The sequence below is a fragment of the Oncorhynchus tshawytscha genome, linkage group LG04, assembly GCF_018296145.1.
Source record: "Oncorhynchus tshawytscha isolate Ot180627B linkage group LG04, Otsh_v2.0, whole genome shotgun sequence".
Taxonomy (NCBI): Eukaryota; Metazoa; Chordata; class Actinopteri; order Salmoniformes; family Salmonidae; genus Oncorhynchus; species Oncorhynchus tshawytscha.
In genome coordinates, this window is record NC_056432.1 from 63,727,497 (window position 1) to 63,740,422 (window position 12,926).

General features: G+C 48.0%; 1 protein-coding gene across 4 annotated transcripts in view; it reads right to left on the bottom strand.

Moving 5' to 3' along the window:
• The window catches only part of LOC112263699 (zinc finger homeobox protein 3-like), a 110,652-nt gene that overhangs the window by 71,671 nt on the left and 26,055 nt on the right, over positions 1-12,926 (bottom strand). For all 4 annotated transcript variants that reach the window (XM_042321047.1, XM_042321046.1, XM_042321045.1 and 1 more), the window contains one exon: positions 2,055-2,286. In XM_042321047.1, the coding sequence (XP_042176981.1) occupies positions 2,055-2,286 (232 nt within the window). The remainder of the gene's footprint in view (positions 1-2,054; positions 2,287-12,926) is intronic.

Here is a 12,926-nt window from a genome sequence, read left to right on the forward strand (position 1 = left end):
CAGGAGCCCATTACCTAACCTACAGCTAGCCTCACTCAGTTTCTTACAAACGGGGTTATCCATTAACCCACATCGAATGTTAGGAAAGAAGATATATAAATAAACAGAACCTCAACCAAAAAAAGAGAAAATGAGACTTGTTTGTGAACCACACCACAGCCCCCCTCCTTCCTCTAACACAAAATCCCCAACCCCCCACCCTTTTAACCTAAGTGGGCTTCCTCTTGCTTTTACATGTTCACTTGTCCACTGTACTGTAGTCATTAACATATTTGGAGTGCAGTGAGCAGAAAGCTTAATTGTCCTTAATTGCTCGTCTAAATGTGTTCTCTAATGATTTGCCTCAGATCTGTGACTGCCTTTTGCGCAATTTCCCGGCCGCTGGCTTCATTATCCCTGCCTCCTTGGAACAAAGCGTTTTCAGAGGCCCGGTCTTTTTTTTACATAACAACACACAGAGTGAGTGTGAGGGAGGGCAGTGACGGCACTCTGCGGGGGACACACAATGGAGGCCCTTTGTCAGGGTGCAGAAGTTAAAGTGATTAGAAAACCAAATCTGTGCTAAGACACAGTGTTAATTGACCGCAGCTCACTCCTTTTTAATCGGCCCCTAACAAACAACCAATCCTGGCTTTTGTTTGTGCCTTTTACTGCTGCTGCTGTGGGTGTATCTGTTATTGCTGCTTTGCTCCTCCTACCTCCTGATGGCATCTCTGAATGTGTCTTTATTGGCTGAACAGCAAGGCCCTGTCGCTCCATTAACTGCAGGCACGGCCTGATCTCAGAATTATTAGTATTATTTCTCAGAAAGCATCCAACTGAATTGTGCATATATAGAAAAAAAGGCTGCTTTCAGAAATAATTAGTTACAGTTCATTTAGTTGTGACTAGGAACAAAAGATGTGAATATACATTCTGAATACATGCACTATTCTGAACTGAGCCTATTATTAAAATATGTAAATAAACGTAGAGTGTAGGGTTTGTGCCTGACAGAATGGAGGCACAGTAGCTACTTCCTGCCTTCTACCTGTGTGGGAGGAGTTACAGAGGGTAGGGGGCTTTCCTGGTAGATATGCTCTTTGTGCGAGCAAAAGTAAAACAATCTAGAGCATGCTGTATGTTGAATCTGAGGTGCCAAAGAAAATAAATTGTGCACCATTTTACCTGCTTATATCAATATCATAGCACAGACTCAGTGGCATTGGGAGCTGTTTGTCTTGTTTGAATACGATACGGCACTGACACTTACTCACATTTCAACCACTGTTACTTTTTTAAATCAGTTTATCAGTATGTTTTTTTTTTTACCCTTTTTCACCCCAATTTTGTGGTATCCAATTGTTAGTTATTACTGTCTTGTCTCATCGCTACAACTCCCGTACGGGCTGGGGGGGGGACGAAGGTCGAGAGCCATGCGTCCTCCGAAACACAACCCAACCAAGCCGCACTGCTTCTTAACACAGCGCGCATCCAACCCGAAAACCAGCCGCACCAATGTGTCGGAGGAAACACCGTACGCCTAGCGACCTGGTCAGCGTGCACTGCGCCCGTCCCACCACAGGAGTCGCTAGTGCGCGATGAGACAAGGATATCCCTCCCTATAAACCCTCCCCTAACCCAGACGACGATGGGACAATTGTGCGCCGCACCATGGATCTCCTGGTCACGGCCGGCTGTGACAGAACCTGGACTCGAACCAGGATCTCTAGTGGCACAGCTAGCACTGTGATGCAGTGCCTTAGGCCTCCCGGGTGGCGCAGTGGTCTATCAGTATGTTTCTGATTACATTTCCCTTGCAGGGAAAAATAACAACAGCAACAGCAGCACAGTCACTGTCTAAAGGTGGCTGGTTCCATGAAAGTAATCAAATTATCTTTGATATTTAACATAAGCACTGCTGCTCATATCTACACCACAGAGGACATAAAATAAAGCCCTCTTTAGTCCCTGTGTGAAGTATTATGAAGCAGCTACAGGTACAGCCAGTAGCTGGTGAGTGTGTCTGTATCCCATTGTAAAATATAGTGGAGAGTAAATCCTCTGTATCTTACCTGTATCAGCAGACGGACACTTGCGGATGGTGAAGATGGCGCTGAGCTCCTCGTCATCCTCAGGCAGGCCCTTCTGCAGGCGCTGGAGCTTCCTCAGGCTCTCGCTGCGCTGGTGCTTCATGGAGCGCACATGCTGGACCAGGTTGAGCTTGGCCTTGGTGGAGTAGTTACACAGCACACAGTGGTAGTAGCAGGCATCTCCCTCCACCGCGTTCTCCTGATGCTGCAGGTGCTGTGGGAGGAGAGCGAGAGAGAGAGAGAGAGAGAGGGAGAGAGGGAGAGAGAGAGAGAGAGAGAGAGAGGGAGAGGGAGAGAAAGAGAGAGCGAGAGAGAGAGAGAGCGAGAGAGAGAGAGAGAGAGAGGGAGAGGGAGAGAGGGAGAGAGAGAGAGAGAGAGGGAGAGGGAGAGAGAGGGAGAGAAAGAGAGAGCGAGAGAGAGAGAGAGAGGGAGAGAAAGGGCTTTTAACTGACGGCAGACAGCTAGCCAGGCACCACTGACTCACTTTCACTCACACAGTTCGCAAATGAACAAATCAATTACCAATCACAGCCCTGTTGTTTAACACCCAGCCCTCTTCCACACTGTTCTGTTTGGACGGAGCCCTGTATCTCTCTCTGTGTCTGGCTGTATCTGTCTGTGGACTAACAGGACAGGAGAAGAGAGGGGTGGGAGCCGGGCTGGTCTCAGGGGCCCAGGCGCGGGCGAGAGGCACACATCACACACCCCTCAGAGGACCGCAGGACCACAGCCCTGGCAGACGAAAGGGAGCATTGATCCCTTTCACTCAAGAGAAGCCTCCCGTCTCAGAGAAGGAAACTCCAAACATCTGCCTGTTTCATGCATGGGATGCTAAATATTGATCAGGGCCAGTCAAATCCTCCCTATCACAGCAAGCACCAGGGAGAGAGAGGGAACGCGGAGAGAGAGAGGGGGGGTGGGGGGGGGCACATTCTGAAACGAGCTAGAACATTCCTCAACAGGGTAGTGACCTTCAGGGGACAGAGACTCAACAGTATTGACCTATCAACCCCATCATTTCCTCTAAGTGCCCCACACTGACACTCCACCTCCACCATACCCCACACCCAACACACACCCTATAATGACACAATGCCAACACAATATGACCCTGACGAGGGGATCGGTAGAAGTATTGATAATTATCCTATAAAACAGGGTCCTGATCATTTCATGTTTACAATGGAAAGGCCAGACTCAGTATGGCCACTGTTCTCACTGCTTCTCATGCCTGTCATGTTCTGTTCATACGGCCCACTCTGGAGTCTAGCTGTGGATTTCTGGGGCTGCAATCAATGTCAATCATCACAAGATGGGTTTTTTTCTATTCTAATCTTCATGGCCTAGTCTCTTGTGAGATTCAGTGGCTGAGTGGGTGAAAGGACTGAAAACAACAACCACTTCACTGCCAGATAGGGACTAGATCAGATAATGAATCCAAATAAACATCATTAATGCTCCATTAAAAACTGCCAGGAAAAGAAATACATGTAAAAATTGTAACAATGGCATGGGGTTTTCCATGCATGGCTTTGACAGCCTTTGAGAATTGTGTGTATAGGCAATGAAAATAAGGCAATTGGAGCTTAGAGGAGGAGATACAATTGGATGCATTTGATAGGTAATTATTAATCCTAACCAAGACAATTGCTACTGCAATTTGTCATATCATGTGAAAACTGAAAATGCTATGATAAAAAAAAAGACTTTAATTCACAAGCAGATTATAAGAAAGATTGCTGCGTTTTCCGTACCGTTTTTATTTGAAACGGGTTTTCATTTTGAATGTGTGGCTTCATGCTGAGAGAGGAAAAAATGGCTGTTAACCTGTATACATCCTGTATCTGCCTCCAACCACGACTCTCTTAATCTCCCGTACAGGCCACCCCAACACTCAGACAAAGGTTGGGAAAAACAAATGGATTAATTAAGAGGAGCCTGAACCGGCTTGCCCTGCAGTGAGGCAACATGTTTAGATGGCTGGGAAATGCAAAAGCAATGGAAACATTACATTTTTAACCACATTACATCTGAATCAGGTGTTGACAGCCTGGGCTGAGAAAAAAATCATTACAATATTATGTTCCCAGAAATGCTCCCATATTTTCTTCTAATGTTTAATTTTCTGGTAATATTGTAATATCGCTATGGGCTTTTCTGGGCAATTGTATTCCATTCTCCCTGGTTTTATATATCTCACTTCTACACCTAAACGTACATTAGGACACTGCTTCCAGGAAAGGGAGTTTTTATTTTTTGCAAGCCCCACAGCTCAGTGTAATAGAGATATTAGGTGATTCTAAAAGGGTCTGTCTCTCTCTCTGTGCTCTCCCTCCTCGCCTCGTTTGAAGCCCTCCATGATGTCATTGAATAGGTGCTGCTGGATATTCTGCTGGTGCGAGCTGTATCCCTCCTTTCTCCTCCTCTCCCCCTTCTCTTCCGTCCACACGTATTGCATCAGAGCTCAGGTACAGAGAAATCTGACAGACAGATTTACTCGTAGATAACACCAAATCCTGAGCTGAGAAATGGCACACGGTTTTTAGGCATAGCAAGATGTCGAACAAAAAAAATGGAGCGAGAGGGACTGCATTATGACTCAAGGCTCAAAAATCTACAAGGAGACAGTGAGTTCACACAAAAAAAACAGACGACACCTGACCTAAACTTCAAAGTTAGTTTTAGGAGGTAGAAAAAAAATCCTGGGAGTTTTACAGCTTCCCATAAAAAGGACAGGATTTATGCAGGAGTGAACCTGAGACTGCCTGGCCTAGAACAGGCCGTATATCACCTCAAAACTGACTGGGCTGTAGGCAGGGCCCGACTTAGTCCAAACCAGACCTCATCCCCTCTGTATCACCACCTCTTACAGACCACAGACACCTGTAAGTGTGTTAACAACCACACGTACTCAGCACCGGGCCGTACCAAACAGAGAGTGGAGGTGGTGGAGGACTGTTATTAGAGATATGGGGCCTGTCAGTACAGGGCGAACACAGCAGTGCACCCCCCTCCCCGGACCGTTCCATCTGACCAGTTGTAGGTGGGAGCTCTATATGAGAAACGGGATTAAACACTACCCATGGGAACAGGGACTCTCTGATACACCCCCATGCATGCGCACGCTCACAAACACACGGGATTCCATCAACATTATAGATGTGAGAGAGTCTAGTGATGCTATCTAGGAGCACACACACATGTACACACAAACATTGGATGTGAAACACAGTAATGCATTAGACTGGGCCTGTGTCTGTTTCCTATGATCCTGCAATGAAGCCCCTAGCTGATAAATCACCTCCAACTGGAGTGCAGGAATTCAGCGGTTTAATTAAAAAGTCATGTTGGGAGAGAGAGCTGGGAGGAGCTGGCCTGGCCGCTCCAAAGGAGAGGAAGTTGCCTGGGCTGCCCTGCACAGGGGCCCCAGAGCACCAAGCACCCCACTGAGGCCCTGAGAGGAGCTAAGCTACAGAGTTGGGCGGAGGCTGAAGGACGGCTGTCGGCCCCTCCTCAACAGGCCGCATGGCTTCAACTTCTCTTCAGTTCCATTTAATTGGCTGTGAATTTACGACAGCCGTACAGGAGACAGGAGTTTTAGCCGAGCATGGATAAGAGAATGGGAGCATGGAGTGCTGGAGAAGGATGGGGCGAGGGAGGCAGAATGTGTGTGCTGTTCTGTAGCCAGGCCTCTGTACTCTACCTCCTCTCTCTGTGGAGGTTGAAGCAGGGCTCTGTGCTCATACAGGTAGAGAGGGACTGGGGCGGTGTGGGCGCCACCACATCATCTCTCTGGCAACTTAACACTGCACCCTGGCCTCTCAGTGGGCAATATAAGGACAGATCAGTTACAACACCCACCCAGAGTGCTGCATACACCTGCATTTCCATCCACTTCAATGGGATGTAAAAATACACCTTTAACCAAAACAGTAGCTGGGAGAGGAGAAGAGAGGAGAGCCAACGTGACATGGACATGGGTATTACTGGAAGGGTGGAAGGCAGCTAGAGTGCCAACACAAGCCAGTAATTCCACAGAATGGCCCCCAATGGAGCAGTATAATACATGCACACACATAAACACACACGTGCAAACTAAGGCGCGTGCACACACACACATAGAGAGACAGGCACGCACACACTCTCCATTATGATCATACCCCAATTTCCACCATTACATTTGGCAGTGCTGTTAATATAAAATTAATGCATTAAAACAGATGACTATCCACGGGCTAAATGGCTATCAATTCAGCGAGAGCTGCCAAATTCCCTGTGTGAACGAGCCAGTGAGTGTCTGGCTGTGTATTGCTTTGTAATTATCCCAGTGATTCTCAGCACTTAAAGGTAAAGCTGGACGCTTTCCGGACGGCAGCGAGTGTGTTTGTGTGTGTGTGAGCGCTGGTGACAGGAGCTGAACATGGGACAGAGACAGGGAGTGGACACAGAACCTACAGGCCACAGTGTGCTGCCATTTAAACCTGATCCACACTCTTTACCACATCAATGAGGATACCATATCCGGTGATATCATAGCGCCATGGTTTCTCCATTGACCGAGGGGCAAAATGATGAGCTGGTTCCAGGCACAAGGCATGTTGATGAATAATGTCAAGTAGCACCTATGTTATTCACACACACTGATGTCATGGCAGCAATTATATCCAATGAGGTCATTGTATTTCACTGTGAAAAGACACAAAGAAGATGGTCTGAAAAACCCACTCTGGGCCGGGTATAGAATAAAACACCACTCCTGTCTTATATCTCAGTGTGTGAGTGACTGAGCCGTGTGCTGACACAGGTAGCCCTAGGGTGGTGTGTGTGTGTGTATATATGTGTGTGTATGTGTGTGTGTATATGTGTGTGTGTATATGTGTGTGTGTGTGTGTGTGTGTGTGTGTGTGTGTGTGTGTGTGTGTGTGTGTATATATGTGTGTGTGTATATGTGCGTGTGTGTGTGTGTATATGTGTGTGTGTATGTGTGTGTGTGTGTGTGTGTGTGTGTGTGTGTGTGTGTGACTTGGTGGGTTGTATGGTGTACAGGAGGCTGGGGTCTTGTAAAGATGGGCTCTGGGATTCCCCTGGAAGGAAGGTAGGCTGTTTAGCAGAGAGAAGATAGGGAGAACGGCTGGAGTCTGAGTGCTTGCAGCTTTGCCTGTGATTCCCACTCCGCCGGCAGCAGCAGGAACAGCAGCCACGACCACAGAAGCCACTGCGGGTGCCAAGTTCAGCGGCTGGTTCGAATTAGCCACTGCGAACGGCGACATGCCCAGACGTTGTGCTGTGGCTGGGGGGACTGCATGTATCCGCCCCAAACTGCATACCTACTGCTTCCTGTCCACCTCCCCTTCCCCTCTCTCTCCCTAATCCCTCTCTGCCCAACCCTGGGCTCTCCTCCTTTGTCTAAAAGCACAACAGACAATTAGTGACTCTCCCTACAGCCAGTGGGGCGATGATCAACTGCTACAAATGAATAAACAATATAGGCTGCATATTTGTTTAAGAGAGAGAGGAGGCCTCTTTGTCATCGGGGAGGGCAGCGAGGTAAAGATGGATGACAGTAGCTCTCTACAGGCTGGGCAATAGGTAAACACAGGCCGCTGGGAGCACAGTGCCTTAATAGAATACTGCTGCTGGCTGGGCCTCGGCCTCAGGCAGCCACTCAGCCTAACTTTAACATTAAATAAAGCAATAATTGTTGAATTCTTTTTAATAAGCATGACACTGGGAAGTAAACAATGGGAACATAATTGCAGAGGGAAGGCAATCAATGCAGCCAGACATTTGGCCCATGTTGATTGTGTATGCTGCGGAAGCATGTCTCTTTGTGTGGCTGGGGAGCGGGGGTGGGGGGGGGGGGGTGTAGTGACAAGCAGCCGAATAATACATTCTCACATACACTGGGCGAAAACAAGAGTTGGGTAATCCCTTCTTCAATATTGACCCTGGGCTCGAAACAATGGCTCTCAATCAGCTAATCAATGTGTTCATATAATTCATGAGTGAGTCACTCTGCTCTAAGAGAGGAGGAGGAAGCTGAGCGGGGAGAGATCAATGCCCAGCACGGTGATAACGAGCCTGGGCCTATGCCCACTGGAGCCCCACGCCGGCATCCCGGGTCCCTCTCATTAACAATATTTGGATAAGCATGGCCATACATACATAATGTGCACTTCTAATATCAGCCAGATAAACACATTTCCCCCCTCTTAATGAGATGGGCCCCTACTTTTGCGACACACTGCAAATGACTCTGAGACGGGCAGGAAATGATGTCAAGCACCGGAATAATACGGGGGGAAAAGTATGGCAAATTAATAGCGAGCCGTCGCCCTTCTCTCTGAGCAGCTAATTAACAGTTTAGCCTCCTGGTGCTTTTATGAATGCTAGCCTGGGTGAGCCGAGCAGAGAACAGAGCGGACGCTGCAGTACAATAACTCTGCCTGCAGGAGGCGACAGCTGTGTTGCACCACAGGGGCACGAAACAAACAGCTGTTCCAACCACTCAATGACATCTGCACCGGCTCCATGCCATCTGGAACATCAGGAGGGCAACTCTGGACCTGCCCTTGTGCTGCTCTTCCCAGCAACCCACTGCCTCCCACTGCCTAGTCAACAAAACAACCCTCCATTTTGGACAGTGGTGATGGTAATTATTAGGACAGGACTGACTGGGGAAAAATGTGTTTTTCTGGTTCTCATTCCAGCTCCAAACAGGAGACAGACTCCATCAAACCCAGGCAGTAGAGACGTTCACATGCATTTCAAAGGCACATGCATTGTCTCGTCTTCTCTTTGAATAAAGACAAGACGTCAGGAGGCATCAAGGGTTTACTAACACATGTCATATCTATCCTAATGAGAAATAAGGGCTTTCAGGATGAGGGAAAACAGTAGTCTGGTTGGTGTGTCTGGGATAGTCTGGTAAGTGAGCCAGCTGGTCAGAGCTGAGGCCTAGTACAGTAGTCTAGGCTGGGGTGGTGTGGAGTGGTGTTCTGGTATATGCCTGTTCTAGCCAGTGATGAGATATTGTCTCACCAGCCACCTCCTATGAGCCCAATGCAGGTCAGGCCACATGGATGTTTTCAAGGGAGGGAGAGAGAACAAGCAGGTCTGTGGAAAATCCACACCTGCACTTGGCAGCCACAACCAAGAACACCCCTCCTCCCTTACATTATCTGCCCCCCTTTCCAAACAAACCCTGCTGACAGCACCTAGTAGGATTCTGACAGCAGGATGTACCCAGACCACTCAGCCTCCCAGCTAGCACTTGGCCTGTAGGCAAGGCTTAAAGCCCAGCCATGGTTAGCATGGTAAGCCGGCTACTCTGCACTGGGCTGGGGGACAGGGACGGGTTTAGATATAGTCTCTGCAATTATATTCTCCTCCCTGCTTGAGGCAAATGTTTATTTTACAAACCTTAGAGGCACTTCCAACACACTGCTAAAAAGCTACACTAAAGAGGCCTAGAGCCACGAATAAAATGAAATCCTTCAAAAATATCTGCGACTTCCATGCAAGTCAGCAGGGACCCTGAGGAATGCATTACAACACATTGTGCCAGGACTAGTGCTCTTGAATGGCAATGCATTGACTAGCTGAATAGGGATGTCTAGGGTTTCTGACATGTGTGGGTGCTAAATTAGACAGATGACAGACTTACTGTGGCTGTACATGAGAGTACTTGGTTTCATCGTGTGAAATTTGCCTGTTACAAAGGCAGAGGTAGAGGCAGCCCTGGCCTGGCGACCACACAGGTGACAGAGACCCTGACACCCACAGTACCCCATTTGTCACTTTCCAGCCAAACAATTGCAGCATGGCCTTGTGGACTGGCTAGAGGTGTGGGCCACAGGCTGCTTGTTAGGTGGATGGGGAGCGGGTGGGGGTAGTGGGGGGTACGGTAGCAGAGAAGCCGTACGTACGGGTTTGGGGGTGAGGGGTACAGACAAACGGCACTTGGGATGATTAATACAGTCAGTGAAAATTTAACTCAGAGCCAGAACATTACCAAAACGCCATTAGTCTATGACAACAAACATCCTAGTCGTCCCCGCTCAGATCCGCTGCGACCCCTTTGTGACTGGGACAGATGACAGATCACCAGACCCAGTGCTACACCCCTGGGGTCGAACTGGACCTCTCATCAGCACCACACTCTGTCACAGTGTCACCAAGATGGCTGCCCTTCCTTTTCTCTACCAACCTCTCTAGCTACCATGACCCAGATGAAGCCCCTAGATGAGCCAGTGTATCTTGTCAGGGGAGAGGAGGAGAGGGGAAAGATAGAGGAGGAGAGGAGTCCATAGGGTTGGGCTGTAACTCTGACCCTATACTTTAACCTCTGGGCTTGGTGGTGTCACTTGTTTCTCTCCTCCTGTTCCACCCAGCCTGGCTGGCAGAGATGAGAGATGCTGACGTAACGGGAGGAGCGATACAGAATACAATCTCCTCCAGGCTTGTATTATCTAGCTTTCACCTCTGGCATTCCCAGTTTGGCTGTGTAAATATTTCATTACCACATAATTGGTTGCTGCTTCGGGCTTTGCAATAAGGCAGTGAGAGTGTAATGCTGTGTGTTTTCTCCCATTACTTTCCTGTTCTTCTTTATATACGATTCACTATGAAGTAGTTGGAGTGTGGGTTTGAAACCTCGATAGGGGAAGTGTTTCACTCGCTCTGCCTTGCCCTAGCCTGCCCCTCTTCAGTGCCCTACCCTAGCTACCTCTCTACACTGGCGAGTTAATTAAGACACCAATGATGGGACTGAGCCAGAGTCAATATTTAACCCAGTCTTAAGGGGACATCTTTCATTAGCAGCAGCAAGCTGACAAAAGGAGCAAAAAGGCTGTTGAGTGGTCCCCTTACTAAAATGCAAATGAATGAATGGGGGCGGAGCAGTTAGATAAGGTGCTAGTGTAAAGAGGAAGGCTTGGACTGTGATGTTATGTATGGAGGTTTAAGTACCCTGTTGGTGGAGTGAAACTACTGTTGAGAGTTCTTCTACCAGCTCCGTACACCCACCAACTGGTCCATGCCAACATCTACTATGAAGCCAATAGAACTTCAACCCTGCACCTATTCTACACATCACAGTCCAAGACTTACTCTTTAGCACTTTATCTAACTACTTTGAGATAGAACCCAATAATAGCTAAGAGAAGCATACAACCCTCAAATAGGGTGTTATAGTGTTAGAAACACTATAGGTTGTTACGACCTGTATGCGTCTTACAATAAAATCTAATTATTTTCCTAATCACCTGATACTCATTCAATGTTCATATAATGAGTCCCGTTCTCTTTCAGTAGAGATACTATCTGATGAAAAAAGCCCCCCCCCACAACTAGACATGAATTTGAAATGAGTTCTTCCTAAGACCCCCAGCAGCATCTAACCCATGCCCAACGGGAGTGTGTGCACTTGTGGTGAAAAGTGGTGCTCTGTGAAGGTCTAACCCCTCTATCCCATAATATCATCGAATACACCAGGGCCCTGCTAACACAAAAAGCCATTCTGGCTTTATAGGGTCATTCTGCCCAGCCTGCTCATTAGACATAGAAAAAAAAACAGAACCTCACTTTCCATAAAAAGACAAACAAAGTGCTCATTGATCAGTGTGATCAATGGAGGATCAATAACCTAAACCCTCATCATTCCCAGCGCAGCATAATTACAGCTGAGATATGGTGGTCATCACAAAAACCCAACAGAGCCCGGTCTAATTGGAGGCAGCCTACTGCTTTAGTCACGCTGGCAGAAGCTTTTCCAGAACAGTGCTGAAAGACCTCTGCCGGCCTGGCTGGGCATCGGAGCTTCCCAAAATAACCACTGCGAGCTCACGCCATTAGCCCCAGTGTCATCACGGAGGTCGCTGGAGATAGCTGCCCATTAAATGTTTGGGATATTTAACACAAGGCACAGCAACCTCCTGCTCCCCATCACACAGGAAAGCTTTGTATCCCTTTTAATGTAAATTCCTCACGTAGGTTGTAAGATCGCATTAAACCACTTTTTATACGACAACTTGTGACCTCCCTTGTTGTTGACCTCCCATGTTTTCCACTCCAGTGACTATGGCGAGGAGAGACGCTTGAGGAGCAGGCACAGCTAAGCGGTGAGCTCAACATACCGCTCAGGCATCGGGCAGGCTGACATCACAGTCCCGCTACCCTGTCCACCTATACACCCTGCTTACTGGTGCAAAAAGTCACAAACTATACCTCAAAGGCCACCACTTTCTCCCCTTCCTGTTTATTGATTAGGTAAACCTCTTGTTCAGTTATTGTGCAGTAAATCAAGCATGGTGAGCACTAATCTCAACCCCGGGAGGAAAGTGTTAAAGATAAAACCTGCTGAAAAGCGCATAATTAAGGGGCCGTGTTCAGCCATGAGTGAGGTCATACTCCTCCTCCCTCTCAGCTTTCTGCTCTGTTCCTGCTTTACTCTGTTCCTCTCTGCTGTGCTGTTGCCTCTGCCTGCCTGTCTTCCTGCCTCTCTGCCTGACTGACTGCATGACTGTGCAACCAGAGGCTGGAGGGAGTGGGCTTGGCAGAGGAGCCACAGGAAGTATATACAGTTTCTAACCACCTCTCCCTATCCCTTTCTCTGTCTCTCCCTCCCACTATTCTCCACCAAAACGCCGGGGGCGCCATACTTGTAAAGTAACCACAGCCCTTTGAGTGCCTCTTGTATTTACAAACAGAGGTATGTCGGAATCAAAGGAATTACATGACATAACACAAACAGTCGGCAGATTGAGAATTTATAGCATGGATATGGCGTGGGTGGGGCTGCACCCAGGAATTCTGCTATTGTTGGATTAAGCTACACTCAGTAAGAGAACTGCA